The sequence below is a fragment of the Megalobrama amblycephala genome, linkage group LG11, assembly GCF_018812025.1.
Source record: "Megalobrama amblycephala isolate DHTTF-2021 linkage group LG11, ASM1881202v1, whole genome shotgun sequence".
Classification (NCBI taxonomy): Eukaryota; Metazoa; Chordata; class Actinopteri; order Cypriniformes; family Xenocyprididae; genus Megalobrama; species Megalobrama amblycephala.
In genome coordinates, this window is record NC_063054.1 from 36,364,191 (window position 1) to 36,385,079 (window position 20,889).

At 38.8% G+C, this 20,889-nt stretch overlaps 2 protein-coding genes across 4 annotated transcripts in view; one reads left to right on the forward strand and one right to left on the reverse strand.

Annotated features, from left to right (window-relative positions):
* Positions 1-20,889, forward strand: part of fut8b (fucosyltransferase 8b (alpha (1,6) fucosyltransferase)) — a 125,295-nt gene that overhangs the window by 93,873 nt on the left and 10,533 nt on the right. For both annotated transcript variants that reach the window (XR_007187168.1, XM_048207776.1), the window contains exons 8-10: positions 7,219-7,465; positions 10,728-10,904; positions 20,601-20,751. Coding sequence is in view for 1 of the 2 variants with exons in the window: in XM_048207776.1 (XP_048063733.1) it covers positions 7,219-7,465; positions 10,728-10,904; positions 20,601-20,751 (575 nt within the window). In the remaining variant the exon portion in view is untranslated. The remainder of the gene's footprint in view (positions 1-7,218; positions 7,466-10,727; positions 10,905-20,600; positions 20,752-20,889) is intronic.
* Positions 12,467-20,096, reverse strand: LOC125278528. Of its 2 annotated transcripts, none has more exons than XR_007187166.1 (2): positions 12,812-20,096; positions 12,467-12,595 (listed from the first exon to the last, which is right to left on the reverse strand). XR_007187166.1 is itself a non-coding variant. In XM_048207775.1 (2 exons), exon 2 carries the CDS (start codon positions 19,291-19,293, stop codon positions 13,366-13,368), a length of 5,928 nt encoding a protein of 1,975 aa, XP_048063732.1. In that variant the 5' UTR covers positions 19,294-19,453; positions 19,670-20,096; the 3' UTR covers positions 12,480-13,365. The 2 variants fall into 2 exon arrangements, 1 of the variants encoding a protein (XP_048063732.1); XM_048207775.1 differs by having other exon boundaries at positions 12,480-19,453; positions 19,670-20,096.

Here is a 20,889-nt window from a genome sequence, read left to right on the forward strand (position 1 = left end):
CTGGGGCACTCTATTAAAGACCAGCTTGTGAATGATTCGTCAATGCATGTTATTCCAGAGAAAACAAAAAAAAATCATAAAGTCTGTCGGGAAACAGTGACTAATTACCACGGCTTCAAATGCGGCTCATCCAGTGTTTAAGAATGTTTGACTGTTTTGAATCAAATAAAGAGAAACCAATCAAATGAGTTTGGGGGTTCGTTTGCAATGTATTTTATTCCTGTGATCAAAGCTGAATTTTCAGCATCATTACTCCAGTCTTCAGTGTCACATGATCCTTCAGAATTCATTCTGATATGATGATTTGCTGCTCATGAAATATTTCTGATTATTATCAATGTTGAAAACAGTTTTTGCTGCTTCATATTTTTTGTGGAAACCGTGATACGTTTCTTTGATGAATAGAAGTTCAAAAGAACAGCATTGATTTGAAGTACGTAGAAATCTTTTGTTACATTATAAATGACATCACTGTCACTTTTGATCAATTTTAACTTATTTAAATTATTAATTTCTTTCAAAAAACTTTTGAACGGTACTGTATTTTATCATAATTGTTGAATATAAAAGACATATTTGTTGAATTTAGCAGCATAACCAATGTGATAAGTTTATTTTTTGCAGTAACATCTTGTCTCATAGAATATACCATTCAAAAGTTTGGGGTCAGTATGTTTTTGATTTTTTTCATTAATTTTTATTAATCAAGGGTGCATTAAATTGATCAAAAGAGACAGTAAAGACATAATGATAAATAAAAATGATTTCTATTACAAATAAATGTATCACGGTTTCTAAAGAGATATATAGCAGCACAACTGTTTTCAGCATTGATAATAATCATAAATGTTTCTTGAGCAGCAAATCATCATATTAGAATGATTTCTGAAGGATCATGTGACACTGAAGACTGGAGTAATGATGCTGAAAATTCAGCTTTGATCACAGGAATAAATTACATTTTAAAGTAGATTCACATAGAAAACAGTTATTTTAAACTGTAATAATATTTCACAATTGTACTGTTTTTACTGTATTTTTGATCCAATAAATTCATCCTTAGTGAGCAGAAGAAACAATCTTTTTGAAACATACCTTTGAACAGTCTATAAATGTATTGATGTATGCAGGCGTCCCTAATTATTTAAAACACATCTCTTTTTCTCCATTCTCTGATTAATCACTCTGCATCATTGATTTAATTGTTTTTTTTTTTTCTTTCCTTATAATTCATTTTAATACATTTTTAAATTAACATTGCTTACATATTCCAATCCTCAGATCAGATTATAATTTTATTCTTTATTATGCCAATTAAGCACTATTAATTACCACTATGTTTGAAATGTGCTATATATAAATGAAGACTTCCTGTGCTGAATCCATCTGGTCACACTTAACAAGAATTTGTGCAGCAGCATTTTCTACTGTAAAACTCGTTCACCGTGTGTGTCGCGTGAACTACAGTCCACTTCTCTAATGCTCCTAAAGCTAAATAGACAAAGTGTGAAGCTCTAGTACAAGACAGATATTTAAGTGTAATGAGGACATGTGAAAATTTCCTCTCTTCTTTGTGTCCTAATTATTACAGCCGAGGATCTGTTGGGGGAATAGATTATCAGAGGATTCTTGTCAAAACCCATTCCAGCCGCAAGAAAAAAAAAAAAGCAGAAAAAGAGCTGCGAGTGCTCTTATGTAAGCCTGGGAATGGCTTGGGAGTTTTTTCTTCAATATTTCATGCTTTACCTAATTAAAATTTCAAGCACACTCCGATCACATGTGCACTTGCTCATAGAAAGGCCGTAAAACAGCCGGCGGGCCACTGTTGTTGTTTTCTAATTGTTAGGGAGAGTTTTAATGAGCTCAATGTCAGTTGGTTTGTGGTTGGGAACGTCAAAGCCGTGTTCAGCTGGTTTAACGCTCATAATTAGCAGACCCGCTATAACTTGTTTTTTGACAAATTATTAAAACAAAGCCGCTGTTCCTATCCAACACGTTCTGCTTCGGTTAATTTGCGGTTTGTGTTTCTAAACTCAGTTCAAGTTCTTGTAGGCTAATCATAATCATTTCATTCCTCTAATATTGGTGTGACAGTAAAGCAAGTGAGAGAATGAAACAGGAAAATGAACACAGTGTCATCATTTACTCACCCTTGTGTCTTTTTAAACTTTTTAAACACATAACCGTAACTCTATAGTAAGGACATGTAGTTAATTAATACTCAGTGCTTATTTGAGTAAGTGCAATGTAACTACATCGCCTTTATAAAGGGGACATATCATTGAAAATCTGACTTTTTCCATATTTAAGTGCTCTAATCGGGTCCACGGTGCATCTACCAACCCAGAAAATGTGAAAAGGGACACTTTGTTTGTTTGGCTGCATGAGATTCTCCAGCTTTGTTGTTGTTGAGCTGTTAAAGCTCCGCCCTCTTCTGGAAAGGAGGCGGGGAGCAGCAGCAGCTCATTTGCATTTAAAGGGACACACACAAAAATGTCGTGTTTTTGCTCACACCCAAATAGGGGGGAATTTGACAAGCTATAATAAATGATCTGTGGGGGATTTTGAGCTGAAACTTCACAGACACATTCTGGAGACACCAGAGACTTATATTACATCTTGTGAAAAGGGGCATAATAGGTCTCCTTGAAAATAAATATTTGTGCTGAGAATAATGACTTTTGGGTCTGTTTGGCACACAAAGCTGTCATGTGGCTTGAGAAGACTACAGAAAACAAATATTCAGAGGCATATTGACTACTATTAAAGAGGACCTATTATGCTTTTTTCCATGTTCATCTTTCTTTAGTTTTGCTGTTTGTGCCGGAAAAAGCTCTGCAAATTTTCAGTTTCTCCAGCAGGAGTTCTTCTCTATATCAGTGTCACTGTTTCTGAACTCCCTGAAACGCCTCCATTGTAGTCTTGAGTTTTCTTCCGGGAACGAACACGTCACAATATTCCTCATTTAAATAATTCCCGTCTAAGGCATATGTAGAATAAAGGGGCGGGGCCTGGTTGAGTTAGTTAGTAGTGTGTTGAAACTGGCAGTTATGATAAAGGGTGGGACATTTCCCAAACACACTCGATGCACTTGACCAATCACAACACACTGGTCCAGCCGACCAATCAGAGCACAATGTGCTTTTCAGAAGGAGGGGCTTGAGACAGGAACTAAACAGCTTTACTGACAGACTGGGAAAAGAGGAGCTGCAACAATGGAGAATATGAGAAAAATTCGTTTTTAAGCATGAAAACCTGTTCTAGTAGAGCCAAAAAACAAATCAAGACTGTGAAACAGCATAATAGGTCCTCTTTAAAATATTTTATCATCCATCCCTTCACTTTCATTTAATGGAAAAGAGCAGCATGTTCCAGGCTAGGGTGAGCTGTCCCTTTAAAAACTGTTTATCTACCAAATAAATATCTGCCGCTCCTGCCTCTCTGGCTCTTTCTTTTGGCCCGTGTCTCTTTGTCTCTCTGTGTTTCTCTGGAGGATGTTTGTGAAAGGACTCCGGGTAAGTGACCTGCTTAATCTGACGTGTCCAGACTTCTGCCCCGAGACCAGCGCCAGTCATTCCAGCACCAGGGAGAGCGAGTTTGTTTGTGCGCAGGAACGCTGAAACGGGTCACCTTGGCACACGAAACCCAGCGACTTTTGAAGAAACTCGCCTCCGGAACACTTTGGGAATATTTCTGCAGATCAAAGTGTCTCTGGTTTCCTCCTGCCACCACCGTCCTCTCACGCTCTCGTCCTTCCTTTGCCCCGCGTAACGCAAACCGCACCATTAAATCTAATCAGTCTTTATTTCTCAGGGGTGACTTTGCATCTGCACGGCACCACATAAACCATGCAACGCTTTAATGCAGTTAAACGCTACAGGAGACATCTGCATCAAACATTTATGAAAACCTGTGACAGGTTGAGTGTTTATTCTTTACGGTTAGCTGATGAAAATCCACTGACATGCACTGAACTCCAGCTGAGGTTACGCTAGAATATAAAACAGAAAATTCTCATTTGAACTGTTTTAAAATGCCAATAAAATGCTCCGAGTTACTACATTTGTCTAGCGAAAACAGCCTACAGTTACTGGCTAATGAACTGTATCACATGGCAGACGAATTCAGCGCAAAAGCATGTTCGCAGCTCTATTTTTCATCATTTAGCAGCAGCGTTGGTGTTGTTTTGAGCACACAGGTGCACGCAGACAGATGCTGTTAGGAGTGAGCGATTGTCTTCAGGTGTGGCTGCTGCGTTCTTGTTTAAAAACATGAGTTTTCTCATGCAAATTGGACTTTTTTTTTTTTTTGTTTCTACCTCAGCTAGATGCATTGTGAATTGGTTGTGCTTTAAAATATGGTTTGTTGTTTGTATCAAGCATTTGCATGCATCTTGAAATGGTGATAAATGGGTTGAGTGAGCAGTGCCAGGTTCAGCTACTTGATGCTAATGCCGCAGCTCTCTTCCAAATTCTGTTGAGCTTCCTACCTTGAAAGCATCATTGGCAATGCTAAATGCTTTGTTTTGGCCATTTTGGCAGCGTTGCATGTATCTGCAATCCTGGGATGCATTGTGATTAGCTCGGTATTTTATTCAACAAAGGTTTGATAGAAAAAATGTTCCATCCAATTAAATATGAACCGTTTCACCCAGTATCTATTGTTTCACACAGCTAGCAAAGTGAACATGATGTCATCATTTACTCATCCTCATGGTGTTTCAAAAATTATTTCTGCTATTTTGTGTAAAATGAAAGTAGAGTTCCAGAAAATGTCCATAAAGGTCGCATAAAAGTGGTGATTCGTGTGCTGTTTTCCAAGAGTTCTCAGGTCAGATGTTAAATTTATTTGAGGAACATACCATCATTTTATAAAGTCAATCCAAAATCACAGCCAATCAGAAGAGCTTTCTTTGCAACCTCCCGGCACTCACAACGAAGATCATAATCAAATTCATGAATATTACACCATTTTAACATAATTAAAATACATTACTGAAACAATCTTTGTCATGTCTGTTCACAATGAGTTGTCAGTTTGAATGTTCTTGTTTCCTTTCATGTATTTCGAAGATCTGAGGTTAATTGTCCATTGTTGCTTTCAGTATAAAAGACACACAAAATGATATTCAAACTCACATTAGATGCTTTTAACATTAAATAAAGCACATAAACAGTACCTGAGATTATCATTATCATACTTTGTGTTGTTGTTCCTGCCGCAACGTCGCAGAAAAATTCTAAAATAGAATCATTGTGTGTCACCATCTGGTTAGGACACGGTCAGAGTTGCCAGGTTTTCACAACAAAACTAGCCCAATCGCATTTCAGGGGGTTCCCTGAAAAAAAATCGCGTTCTGGGGGATAAAATCAGCATTTTTTGGCAGGGTTCCCTTGGTAAAATTTGCATTCCAGGATCGCACCCACAGACATGAAAAACATCCTGCAGCAACAGTGTTAAAGCAGCCCAATTCCGCGGGAAAAACGCAGACTTGGCAACCCTGGACACAATGTATAGCAGGGGACCTGGTGTGGTCGCACCAGTTGCACCGTCCTAAGGACGGCCCTGGTCATTGTTTCCAGTCCCAGGGAATGCATGAACTGAGAAAATGTACATCTTCAATGCAATGCAAGTAGCTTTGTATAAAATCGTCTGCCAGCGTCTGTGTTTGTGTGTGGGTTCGGATGCCTGAAGCTCGCTGACAGTAGAGAAGGTTTGGAATGAAGCCAAAGTGTTGCATAATTGAATGGACTCTATTCTCTCCAACTGCCTACGACGTATTTCCTGTAAAATCTCAGTGCAGCGCGAGCTTCTAGTAGCAAACTGTGGTAGTAGCAAACTATTTTTTGTCATATTTCTAAGAACTGACAATCACAAATAATTACATTATATTATAATGTAGTATATTACATATATGAACAACTATAGTCAGTATAACATTTTTTTAATAATGAGTTCCTGAAGCTTGAAATACCTTCAGTATTGCTGTGTTCTGTCGTGTAACACTTCCTCAAGATTTAAAGGGGACCTATTATGCAAAATTCACTTGAACACCGATGTGTGTCTGCAATGTGTGAGAACAACCAGCCTATAATGGTAAAAATCCACTCCTTCATTTTTTTTATAATTCCCATAAATCAAAAGCAGTCTCTTCACATGCGCTGATTCAGATTCCCCCCTATGATGGCGTCATTGTAGGGAGAAGCCCCGCCCACAGCCTGTGACTGTATCTGCCCTATTAGCATAGACACAGCCCTGAGTGAGAAGCACAGATCCGCCATTTCTGTATTCTCGCTGTAGCAGCTGGAATTGTACAATGTCTGCGCCAAAGATGCATTACGAGTGTTGTGTTTTGGGAGGTACCAGTGAACATAAGAGTCTCCATCGCCTCCTGCCATCTGAGTCACTGAGGACATTGTGGTTAAATTTCCTTTTCAAAGAAGGTCTTATACATTTGCACCAATCATTTTGTGCCGGACTACTACACAAACAAGGGTCTTTTCAATGCTGGATTTTCACAAAGGTTGATTCTGAAACATATCAGTCTGAACACCGCTATTGACAGTGTGTGAGATTGTCCTGTTTTGTTGTTGCTGATATGGCGGAGCTTGAGCTCTTGAAGCTCCGCCCTTTTGTTGAAAGGGGGCCGGGAGCAGCAGCTCATTTGCATTTACTGTATGCATGAGGTTAAAGTTGAGTATAATATATATATATACAGCTTTATATATAGAGCTCGGTGATAGTACAGTTTACAGATACATAATATATATACAATTTCAGTGCACTGCTACTGAGGCTAAATGCAGAAGTGATCGTGCATATAATCCATTAAAGTCACCATGAAGTCAAAATTGCTATTTCTTGTACATTGCAGTAATTATTATGAATAATTTATCCATGCACGTCATTTTTTTTTTAGTTCATGTGCCTCATAATCTTAAATCAAAATATCTTCACCTCCTTCTTGCAGCATCTCTTCTCTGATGACATGTTTACTGGCATGAGGGCGGGGCAACCTGTCACTCACATGAGATCCACCAATAGCAAACCACAACCATACAATCAATTCCCCATGGACAAAATCAAGCCCCGCCCTACATTTGTTCTTGTTCCAGACGCTGTTTCACTTGGATATACATCAGAATAGGGAAGAAAAGACTATCGCAACTTCCGTTTCATGCAGACTTTTAAATGACGATATAACGTGTTTCTCTACAGGTGAGGACCATGACCGGGACATTCAGGTGGTGGAGCTGCCCATCGTCGACAGTCTTCACCCCAGACCTCCGTACCTTCCGCTCGCTATCCCAGAAGACCTCGCGCCCCGACTGCAGCGTCTGCATGGCGACCCGTCCGTCTGGTGGGTGTCTCAGTTCGTCAAGTACCTGGTCCGTCCTCAGGCCTGGCTGGAGAAGGAGATCCAAGAAACGTGTGTCAAACTGGGCTTTAAACACCCTATTATTGGGTCTGTATATCTCTCATCTTCTCTCAGTCTATCAGACAATCAGTTTATTTGTCTTCTCACATTTCTTTCCATCTGTCTGTGCGTGTTGGTTTTTATCTGTGCCCGTGGCAGACGCGTCTGGGTGGGTGTTACGCTGATAAAACACTGCGAGATAAAGATGACACACGATAATGAGAATGAACATGACTCACAATCATGATGAAATTAATGAGAATAACTGAGAACTGAATGATTGCGGCCCCATAGAAAGCACCATTCTCTCATGACAGCGCTGTGAAATATAATAACCCAAATAATATAATAAAGTAAATCTACAGTGAAGCATAGAGATCAGCTGAAAAGAGCGAGATAGGCAAATACAAATACTGTTTAAAGTACTTGATTTCTCCTCCTGTTTCTGAAAATGTTCCTGTCAGTCTGTCATTTTAATTTTAATGCATTTTTTGACAAATATGTCATGCATCTGTACTACTAGTGCTCATAGTGAAGTATTGAAGTTCAGTGCGTGTGTCCTGCAGCGTTTGTGCTTCAGACATGAATGATTTTTCAAATCATGTGTTTGTTGATGCTGTGCTAGTACTTATTTTCACTAATAAGTGATCAGACTTTCAGACTTACCTGGCAAAAAAAAAAAAAAAAAGAATAATTCCCATTGACTTCCAGTGAATTGATATGCTCATATGAAGTAACATGCACTGGCTATGTTAGGAATGAATCGGCATGCAAAAATATCTGCAAATAAAGTCAGAAAAATAAACTTAATTCAAAAGGGAAACAAGATGATTTTTTCTGAACCCACTGGCAGATATTTTTTCTTGTTTTAAGCAAAAAACTCACTTGATTTTGATACATTTTTCAGAAAACAAAACTTAATATCTAAAGTCATTTTGCTTTGCAAGTAAATGTATCTTGATTTAAGAATGTTTATATATATATATACTAGAAAACAAGACTAAAATACTGAGGATAAACATCATTTTTTGCAGTGTTGCTTTGGTTGCATTGTGTGATATGTGATATATATCATTAAAAATGACATTAATTTACATGTTTTCATGGTTAAGACATAAGTTGCTCAAATAGTAGAGTATGATGCTAGCAACACCTAGATCTTGATTTTGTTTCCTAGGAAATGCTTGAACTGATAAAATGCTTAACTTGAATTCAAATGTATTTTTTGGGTTTGATGAAAGCATAAATGCATAATGCATTTTGCAAATCTAAAAATACATACACAAATGTACATAAATCATTTTAAATGTTCCTTCATCAGAGGTTTTGCATTTAGCAGATGCGTTTATCCAAAGTGACTTAAAGGGTTAGTTCACCCAAAAATGAAAATTCTGTCATTTATTACTCACCCTCATGCTGTTCCACACCCGTTAGACCTTCGTTAATCTTCGTAACACAAATTAAGATATTTTAGTTGAAATCCGATGGCTCCGTGAGGCCTCCATAGGGAGCAATGACACTTCCTCTCTCAAGATCCATAAAGGTACTAAAAACATATTTAAATCAGTTCATGTGAGTACAGTGGTTCAATGTTAATATTATAAAGCGACGAGAATATTTTTGGAGCGCCAAAAACATCTAAATAACGACTAATTTAGTGATGGCTGATTTCAAAACACTGCTTCAGGAAGATTCGGAGCATAAATGAATCAGTGTGTCGAATCAGCTGTTTGGAGCACCAAAGTCACGTGACTTCAGCCGTTGGCAGTTTGACACGCGATCTGAATCATGATTCGACACACTGATTCATTTATGCTCCAATGCTTCATGAAGCAGTGTTTTGAAATCGGCCATCACTAAATAAGTCGTTATTTTGTTTTTCTGGCGCTCCAAAAATATTCTCGTCGCTTTATAATATTAATATTGAACCACTGTACTCACATGAACCGATTTAAATATGTTTTTAGTACCTTTATGGATCTTGAGAGAGGAAGTGTCATTGCTTCCTATGGAGGCCTCATGGAGTCATCGGATTTCAACTAAAATATCTTAATTTTTGTTCTTAAGATTAATGAAGGTCTTACGGGTGTAGAACGGCATGACGGTAAGTAATAAATGACAGAATTTTCATTTTTGGGTGAACTAACCCTTTAAATTGCATTCATGGTATACATTTTATTAGTGGTGTAACGTGATTTTGTGAGATAAAAATGTGACGAGATTTCATGTTGAGGTGAAAAGCACTCAAGTGATAGCTTATTGCCATGAAGGAGCGTGAGGGAGAAATTAGGATAGAAGGATATGTCACCGCTACATTTACATTAAGTCTCCACTGTTGTTGGTTTGCTTTTTATAACAATAAAAATCATTTAATTCAGTTGGATAACTGTCACTTCAATTCCATTCATCTCATCCAACACAAGCTGCAGAGTCGTACATAGTGCAGCAGGAATCAGAGTTCACTGATCATGTGACGAGAAATGACGAGATGACTGACTAGACCCTGGCGGAGGATTCATTGCACAACAGAGCCTTAGCATCTGAAAAATGTCTTGTCTTGTAGAATTTTCGCTCAGCATTGCCACTCCATATTCACAGAGTACGCACAACTGTGAAATCGAAAGCGAAAGTAAAACGCGAATGCGCATTCAAACGCGATTTCAATACCACGCATGTTGAAAGCAGCTCCCTGATGCATGCAAATATCTCACAATATGACGGTTATCTCAGGCTGGGCTGTGTAGTTGTAAGCATCTCTTAGCTCTGTATCATGCTTGAAAATTTGGTCTCTATTTGCACTTGAATATTGAGAGAACTTTGATTATGGTTGCACTTATTGTTTGCACTTAATGAGACTAAGAGAAAACTGTTATTTATTTTGATTTATACAGTTTTTTTTTTCTATGATCAATTTGTGGAAAGGAGTTCAGTTAGGAGGTCAAAAGATGTAGAAGCTCATAAATCATGTACAGTAAGGTCTGAAGAGATTTTTCAAAGGTTTGTCAAAGGTTTTGAGTTTGTGGCAAAACCTTTTAGTGTTTGAATATTGTTGTCTTTGCATATGATAATTCATACTCAGAAAGTAGAACTGAAATGACATTCATTACAAGATGATTAGTTAAAACATTTCAGATGCACCTGCAGATTATTTTTCCAGTCATGTGTTTCATCATTTAGGATTTCTTAAAAATACTGTGTAAAAATCTCATCTCATCTTGTTCTTGTGAACTCAATCTCGATTACTTCTATAGACATAAGCAGATAAATCCGGTCTGAATGGTATAAACTCAAGCGTGTCTCTGTCTTACAGTGTTCATGTCAGACGAACAGATAAAGTTGGGACGGAGGCCGCGTTTCACCCCATAGAGGAGTACATGGTCCATGTGGAGGAACAGTTCCAGTACATGGCTCAACGGGGCCATGTGGATAAAAAACGAGTGTATTTAGCCACCGACGACCCCTCGCTGTTACAGGAAGCAAAAACCAAGTGAGTTATGAGTCCTTAAAGGGTCACAAAACCCTCTATTTCAGTTCTCACAACAGTTTTGACAAATGTTACAAAAGTGCAGAGAAAGAGGGGAGACAAAAACAGCTTCTGATCCAGTGAGTCTTATTTAAAAGCATCAAAGTGTTTTACAAATGCACGCTGCAGTTCATCATTGCACACAGCAAAATGAAGAAATATATTATACATGGTTTTATAAGCTCACATTATATTACACAAATACATACATTTCCTGTGAGAGCTTATATTTCACTTTATAAATTGCTTTAAATTTAAATGCATTTATAGTTTATAATTTATTTATTTAAAATTAGAGATGTACTGATACCAATAGCCGATTATCTTGAATAATATCTGCCGATGCAAATACCGATACCAATATTTAGATTTTTCTTAAAGGTGCCCTAGAATCAAAAATTGAATTTATCTTGGCATAGTTGAATAACAAGAGTTCGGTACATGGAAATGACATACAGTGAGTCTCAAACTCCATTGTTTCCTCCTTCTTATGTAAATCTCATTTGTTTAAAAGACCTCTGAAGAACAGGCGAATCTCAACATAACACCGACTGTTACGTAACAGTCGGGATCATTAATATGTACGCCCCCAATATTTGCATATGCCAGCCCATGTTCAAGGCATTACACAAGGGCAGCCAGTATTAACGTCTGGATCTGTGCACAGCTGAATCATCAGACTAGGTAAGCAAGCAAGAACAATAGTGAAAAATGGCAGATGGAGCAATAATAACTGACATGATCCATGATATTTTTAGTGATATTTGTAAATTGTCTTTCTAAATGTTTCGTTAGCATGTTGCTAACGTACTGTTAAATGTGGTTAAAGTTACCATCGTTTATTACTGTATTCACGGAGACAAGAGCCGTCGCTATTTTCATTTTTAAACACTTGCAGTCTGTATAATTCATAAACACAACTTCATTCTTTATAAATCTCTCCAACAGTGTGTAATGTTAGCTTTAGCCACGGAGCACTATCAAACTCATTCAGAATCAAATGTAAACATCCGAATAAATACTTTACTCACATAATCCGACGCATGCATGCAGTATGCATGATGAACATCTTGTAAAGATCCATTTGAGGTTTATATTAGCTGTGTGAACTTTGTAAATAGTCGAGAGCTCGGGGGGCGGGGAGCGCGTGATTTAAAGGGGCCGCAGCCTGAATCGGTGCATAATTAATGATGCCCCAAAATAGGCAGTTAAAAAAATTAATTAAAAAAAATCTATGGGGTATTTTGAGCTGAAACTTCACAGACACATTCACCTTAGACTAATATTACATCTTGTGAAAACTGGTTCTAGGGCACCTTTAAGGAAAAAAAAATCTCTCAGGGAACCCTCTCATTTGGTACACTGTAATATTCGAGGTTAAAATTAACTACAGAGCTATTATATTCAACTGCTATTTATTTTCAGATATAATAATTACATTCAAATAAAAAAAAAAATGAAATGTTTGTATATGACTCAGTTGCACATAAGCACTTGTCTTCATGACAAATTTATTCAACATATATAGTGTAACAGCCCGGTTGAAATAATAAAGGATTTAGCTCCTCCACTGATGTTGTACTATTTCTTCTCTTTGTTTATTGTTCTTATTAATTCCACAACACCGTCACAACACCGTCACAACACCGTAAGAGCTAGAACAGATGAATAAACAATATTGTAATTTGTAAATAATTCACATTCATGTAAATGAAACAAAACAATTGACCATATAGCAAAAAAATTACGAAATTAATACTAACATTTATCCTAAACAACATAAAATTACTCATAAATCAAGCAAATACATATAAAACAATAAAAAAGACAAAGTACACTATATCTATGTAAGTATAAATATACATGGATACCTTGTTCTCCTTTCCAACCAGGTGCTAAACAATAAAGAAAGATACTACAAAAATAAAACAACAAATAGAGACTAGATGCCTAATTTACTTTAAAGTATCCTTAATACTATTATCACGCTCCGTGAATCCGTAACCGCATGGTTCCGTGTCTCCGTCTGTCTGCGATCTTCCGTGTATGCGCCTGTTCACTCAAGCGGTCAGTTTTTTCATTTCCGCCAAGCCGCCTTTCAAAGTAAAGGTCTCTAGGCATAATAACTTAAAGCGGGGAAAATAACATTCCAAAATAAAATAAACCAAACTATTATTAATTAAAATATAGAATTACTATAAATATCAGAATTATGTATTAATCTGCAAAACTAATTAAAATAACTGAGGGTTAGTTACACTCCCACCAAATCATGAGGGACTAAATTGTTAAACTTTAATCATGAATGATTTCTCTCCTTTTTTTTAATGAATTAGCCATTGTTACTTAGCCTAGATTTAAGGAAAACAAAGAACCAAGCATATTCTATTATGAACTGTTTTACTCAAAGGATATGTCAAGGAGTTTAAGCTGCTTCCAGCAACAGGACCAGCTTCTGCACTGGCCGCTCAACTATTGATGGCTTGTGCAGACGTTTACCATCCTTCCCCAGTTTTCTGTCACCAAAACGTATCTTCACTCTTCTCACCAAACCATCCTTGTCAACGACAGTCTCAATAACTTCTGCCAAACGCCACTCATTCCTGGGCAGATCGTCTGCCTTCTCCAGAACTATATCCCCAACTTGCATGTTCCTTCTTGGTGTAAGCCAGCATTGTCTTGTTGCAATGTTAGACACATATTCCTTCTGCCAACGGCCCCAAAATTGCTCAGCTAAGTATTGGACATGTCGCCATCTCTTGCGAGCATATATATCTTCTCTGACAAACTTGCCAGGAGGTGGTAAGGCTTGGGTAGTTTTCAGTGTGAGAAGGTGATTTGGGGTAAGGGGTTCAGGACTTTTAGGATCATTCAGATTGTCTACTGTGAGCGGTCGGCTATTTACAATTGCCATTGCTTCGTAGAAGAAGGTCCGAAGGGAAGAATCATCAAGCCTTCCAGAAGATAGGGACAGAATGGAATGTAGAACATTTCTCACAGTTCTAATCTGTCTCTCCCAAACTCCTCCTGTGTGACTTGAGTGGGGTGCGTTAAAGACAAAGTCACATTGTTTTTCTGCTAAGAATGTTACCAGACGGTTGGTGTCAATCTCTTTCATGGCCTTAGCAAACTCATTTTTGGCGCCAATGAAATTACTGCCTTGGTCGCACCTTATTTGACGGACTGATCCTCTGATAGCGATGAAACAACGCAGGCCATTGATAAACGTATCCGTGGACATGTCATCCAGCATCTCAATATGGATGGCTCTGCAACAGAAACAGGTAAAGAGAAGTCCATACCTCTTGAATGATTTACGACCTTGTCTGGTATTAAAAGGGCCAAAAACATCCATTCCGCAGTACGTGAATGGAGGAGATGGATCTATACGCTCGGAGGGCAGGTTAGCCATTTTTTGCTCTTCTGTGGGCCTGCGCAACTTGCGACATCTCACACACTGTCGTACAAAGGAGGCTACAGTCCTATTTACTCCTGTTATCCAAAATCCTCTTGATCTGATCTCATTTATAGTCAAGCCCTTTCCTTGATGCTCAGTTTTTTCATGACAATCAGCGATCAGAAGTTTTGTAAGATGGTGTTCCTTTGGAATTATCACTGGATGTTTAACTGAGTTAGAGAGAGAAGCATTGCAAAGTCTTCCTCCCACCTTGAGCAATCCGTCATGGTCGACAAAGGCGTCTAGATTGTATAGCCTGTTGCTGTGTGGGAGTTGCTTGCCCTTACGGAGTAAGGCTATTTCTTCTGCATACATCTGATTCTGTAAATCCTTAATGATAATGCACTTTGCATTCTCACGTTCTGCCACGGTACTGTGGTCACTTGATTTGTCCTTCCTGACTCTACGAATTAGACGTGCTACTGCCTGAATGACTTTGGACCATGAGGACAACTTTATGAGACGGTTGGATAAGCAGGAATACTGTACTGTTTGGGTGTTCAGTGACTGAGCCTTCTTGACCTCTGGATCTCCAATAGGAAGTTGTGTGTTCACATCCACAGGCGGAGGTATTTGCCTTTCCCACAAGACATTCGGTCCTCTGAACCAGCTGGAAGTAACCAGATCATTAACACTCATACCTCGTGATGCATAGTCGGCTGGATTTTCATCAGAGGAAATGTATCGCCACTGTTCAGGAGTTGTACTGCGATGAATTCTCTGAACTCGATTTGCAACGAACGTATGGAAGCGGCGAGCTTCGTTGTTTATGTAGCCTAACACCACTTGAGAGTCAGTCCAGAAATATGCCTCTGCATCTGCAAGGTTCATTTCTTCCTTAAGCATATCATTCACAGCAACTGACACAACCGCAGCAGTCAACTCTAACCGAGGGATTGTTGTGACCTTAAGTGGGGCTACTCTAGATTTTGCCATGAGCAAAGAACAATGGATGTCACCTTGTTCGTTCTCAAGCCTAAGGTATGAGCACTGGCCATATCCTCTCGTGCTAGCATCCGAGAAGTGATGAATCTCTCTTGTTGTGATTCTCCCAAACCCAGCAGGCACAATACAACGAGGCACCTCGATCTTATCTAAGTTAACAAGATCAGCCTTCCACTGCTCCCACCTTGGCTGCAAACCATCAGGTAAAGGATCATCCCAGCCCATGCCATTTCTGCACATTTCTTGAAGAACAGCCTTTCCTTTGAGCAAGAATGGCGCAAGAAACCCCAAGGGGTCGAATAACGAGGCCACTGTAGACAGTATGCCTCTACGGGTTGCTGGCTGGTCCTTTAGATTGACACGAAATCTGAAGTTATCCTGTTCCAGATGCCAGTAAATGCCCAAGGCTCTTTCCAAAGGCTGGTCAGTGAGGGAAAGATTGACAGCTGTAACATCTACAGCACACTCAGAGGGTGGCATGCTCTCCAAAACTGCCCTATCGTTAGACACAAACTTATGCAACCTTAAACCTCCTAGTGCACAAAGCTGGCGAGCTTCTTGAGCCAACTGGATGGCCTTCTCTGCACTTTCAGTGCTGGAGACTCCATCATCCATGTAGAAATCTCGCATAATGAATTGCGAACCAAGGGGGTACAGATGTTCACCTTCTCTCGCAAGATGTTTTAGTCCGTAGTTTGCGCACCCAGGGGACGACGAGGCACCAAACAGATGTACTCTCATACGGAATGTTTGAGGCTGTGAGTCGAAATCTCCATTTCTCCACCAAAGAAATCGTAAATAATCTCGATCTGCTTTGTCAACATGGAACTGGTGGAACATCCTCTCAATATCACACATTAAGGCCACTGGATACTGTCTAAACCGCAAAAGAATGCCAGTCAGGCTGTTCATCAGGTCAGGGCCTGTAAGAAGATGATCGTTCAAGCTGGTTCCCTTGTATCTGGCAGAGCAGTCGAAAACCACTCGCAGTTTACCTGGCTTCTTTGAGTGATATACTCCATGATGAGGGATGTACCATTTTTCTCCCTTCCTTCCTTCATCAATGACTCTTTCAGCTTCACCGTTCCCTATTACTTCTTCCATGAACTTCACGTAATGCTCTCTGTACTCCTGGTCCTTCATTAATTTACTCTTTAGATGTTGAAGTCTTATGACAGCAAGAGGCTCATTATCTGGAAGACAGGGTCTTTTCTTGAATGGAAGGGGCATTTCCAAGTGGCTGTCCTTGTTCATTCTGATTTTTTCTTCCAGTTTATTCAAGAACATAATGTCCTCTTGAGACACCACTCTTGTGTTTTCTTCAGTACTCTTGAAATCTGACTCCAGCACTTTGATCACATCAGCTGGCGTTACAGAAGGAATTTCCTTAATTGATACTCTGTGACATATGCTTACACTTTGTGTCTCATGATGTGTCGAGGAAGGGCCCACAATGCTCCATCCGAGATCTGTGCGAACAGCATATGGCTCGTTGTCTGCTCCAAGAATCACTTCTCTGGGCGCTAAAGCTCTAGAACAATTATATCCTATTAATAGACCAACCTCACAATCTTGAAGTGGGGGAATTATGTCTGTTAAAGGAGCAAGATGTTTCCAACACCTGGCAGTCTCACTTGTAGGGATGTGTGCGCGGTCCACAGGGATACATTCCTTAGTGTATGCAGGGGGTAGCTCTAGAACTATTGGGGAATTGAAGCCTCTGACTCTAAGACCAGAAACTCGTTCACTAGATATCAATGAATCCTTCCCAATCATAGTAGTGAGCTTAAGTGTCACTGGGCATGAATCAACCTTTAGACCTTGACTTACTGCATATTCAATGAAGACAGTGTCACTTTGTGTGTCTAACAGAGCATAGACAAGTTTCTCAGAAACTGGGTCATTTTGTGAGGACAACCACACTGGCACGATCATTGAGGTGTTAACAGATGTGCATCCAGATTCTACACTTAAAGATGCTGTCACGACCCTCTCATGAGCATTCTCTGGGCTTTGAACAGAGGAGGACTTCACCTTTCTAATGAAGCTGTCATCATGTAAGCAGGTAGGATGTCTTCCCTTGCAGGTATCACAGCTATGTCTGGAACGACAGTCTCTGGCACTGTGACCGAGCTTTAAACATCCGTAGCACAGCTTAGTATCCTTTATAAACTTTCTCCGTTCTTCAAGAGACTTTGCAAAGAACTTAGAACAATTATGAATTTGATGTTCACTGCTTTGACAGAACAGACATGGTTTAGAGACTTTACTAGTGGGCTTCGGATTATCATGCTGTGTGACTAACTTTGTGTGGAAGACATTGGCTTTGTTCTTACCAACCTTGAGGTTATGTTTCTCCTTATTAGCTTCAGAAGCATGAAGAGCATAGAAGGAAGTGACTGGATTGCAGGCTACCTCGGCCTCAACTGACATGAAGTTAGCAAAATCGCAGAAAGTTGGGAAATCTTGAGTCTCACTCAGCATTTGCGTAGCTTGACGATTCCAACGGGCAGCCGCCCAGTCAGGAAGTTTGTTTACAAGTTTCCTATTTTCCTCGCAGTCATTCAGTATTTCCAGTCCCTTAACATGAGGTATAGCGTCTTTACATGCATTCAGGAAATCTGAGAAATTTCGGAGTCCTTCAGCGTCCTTGGGCTGGATTCTGGGCCAGTTTGCGAGCTTCTCTCTGAATGTTCTTTGTATAATGAATGGCTGTCCATAGCGATCTTGAAGTCTTTTCCATGCATCGGTGTAAGCTTCTTCATCGTTTCTGTAAAAGATGCCTTCTAGAGTTTTCCGAGCAGAACCAGTGACATACTTCTTCAAGTAGTATAACTTATCTGCTGAGGAGATATGTCTTTTGTCAATGAGTGATTGGAATGAAGCTTTCCACTCAATAAAGTGAATGGGGTCACCACTGAAGACTGTAGGCTCTGGCATAGGAAGCCTGTTCAGAGTTATACTGTCTTGGACAGCCTGCACGAGGTAAGACACATCAGCATTGGGAGGTAGTGATGATGCTTTTTCATTGAGTGTTGGCTTATTCGAGGATGAATGCACAGGTTCTTGTGTGGGAATGCTTACAGGTCGCTGCAGCCCATCGTTATGGTTAGCAGAGTGAATGGTTTCTTCCTTGTCATACACTTCTAGTCTTGCTCTTGCTGCTCTTACCTCCTTTACTGCTTGTAGTCTTTCAAACTCACTCTTTTGAGCATCAAGTTCTCTCCTTTGCCTTTCTTCTAGAAGTTGTATTCTTTCCCTTTGTTCCTTTTCCTCCAGTATCGTTGCATATTCTGCTTCCTTAGCTGCAAGCTCTGCTGCTGCCTCTATTCGTTTGGCCATCAGGATGGAGTTCAGTGAAGGTTGACTTATGGGCGTACTTGGCTTGGAGCTGACACGTGAGACCGTAGAACCGTAGACAGAGCGAGCATAATCTCTATCAAGCAATTCACGAAGACGCTCTCTTACTCTTTCACCGTCGAAGTCCCCATCAACACCTGAAATCCTCTCATAAGCAATCTTAACGATGTCTTTTGTCACAGCATCGCATGCATCAATTCGCCTTCTTGTATCAGTAGATGGAGTAACATAACTTCGAACTTTCATGTATGCATTCATCACACCGTCTCTTTCCCTTTCCAATGTGTCTATAAGTGTTGCTAGTTGAGTGTCTGAAATGTCTGTTTTCAGCTGCCCTCTTGCCTTTCGCGCCTCAGCTTTCCATTTTTCATATGCCTGCATAAGCTTTCTCTCTGCCTTTTGTGACTCCTCCTTTTGATATGAGAGCATCCTTTCTGTTGGAATTCGTTCACGGACAGAACGACGTACTTCATCTGTCTTTACAACTTCAGATTCATCTTCTATCTCATCATCTGTATCTTTGTTTTGTGCAGTTTTTAATACTTCAGTTTCTCTCACAGGAGTGCACAACTTGGATTCTTGGTCTGTCATCCTTTACATCAGCAAATGGAATCAAGCTCTTACTGTAACAGCCCGGTTGAAATAATAAAGGATTTAGCTCCTCCACTGATGTTGTACTATTTCTTCTCTTTGTTTATTGTTCTTATTAATTCCACAACACCGTCACAACACCGTCACAACACCGTAAGAGCTAGAACAGATGAATAAACAATATTGTAATTTGTAAATAATTCACATTCATGTAAATGAAACAAAACAATTGACCATATAGCAAAAAAATTACGAAATTAATACTAACATTTATCCTAAACAACATAAAATTACTCATAAATCAAGCAAATACATATAAAACAATAAAAAAGACAAAGTACACTATATCTATGTAAGTATAAATATACATGGATACCTTGTTCTCCTTTCCAACCAGGTGCTAAACAATAAAGAAAGATACTACAAAAATAAAACAACAAATAGAGACTAGATGCCTAATTTACTTTAAAGTATCCTTAATACTATTATCACGCTCCGTGAATCCGTAACCGCATGGTTCCATGTCTCCGTCTGTCTGCGATCTTCCGTGTATGCGCCTGTTCACTCAAGCGGTCAGTTTTTTCATTTCCGCCAAGCCGCCTTTCAAAGTAAAGGTCTCTAGGCATAATAACTTAAAGCGGGGAAAATAACATTCCAAAATAAAATAAACCAAACTATTATTAATTAAAATATAGAATTACTATAAATATCAGAATTATGTATTAATCTGCAAAACTAATTAAAATAACTGAGGGTTAGTTACATATAGATAGTGAAAATAATAGCTTTTATCAGCCGATACTGATTATTGGCTGATATATCGGTGCAGTATATAAATATAATGTAACAGTTGTAATTATAAATTTTCATTTTATAATGAAAAACATATATTTGATGAGTCATTGATATTCTAAATGTATTTCGTCTTCCAGTTTGAGAATTAAAGTTTATGTATAGTTTATTTTTTTATAATGTATTTGTTTGGAATTTATTTTGTAACCATATAAAAATGAAAATTTATAATTACAATTGTTACATTTTATATATAATTATACAATTTTAAAACAGTATATATTTGATGAGTTATCAATATTCTGAATGTGTTTTGTGCTATTTTCATCTTCCATTTTTAAAATGTTCATTTTAAACCTGGAAAAATCTCTAAAAGTACCATTTCTCTCCTACATTTAAAATGACAGATGTTAACATTGTCTTCAATGATGTGCAACACAAGTTGTTAAAATCTTAGAAAATATAGTTTAGTGTTTCAATACCCTTTAAATCTAATAATGAAATGTATTTTTCAGGTACGCCGACTATGAGTTCATCAGTGATAACTCCATCTCTTGGTCAGCGAGTTTACACAACCGATACACTGAGAATTCCCTTAGAGGCGTCATCCTGGACATCCACTTCCTGTCGCAGACTGACTTCCTGGTTTGCACCTTCTCCTCACAGGTACATAGACCAAGTTGTACAAAAACTCTTACAAAAATCCTTAAACCACTAGTTCACTTTTCATTTCTTAAAAATAAAGCGGTCGTGACATATAAGATGTCTTTGTACCATTAAAGGGGTGGTTGATAATGATTTCAA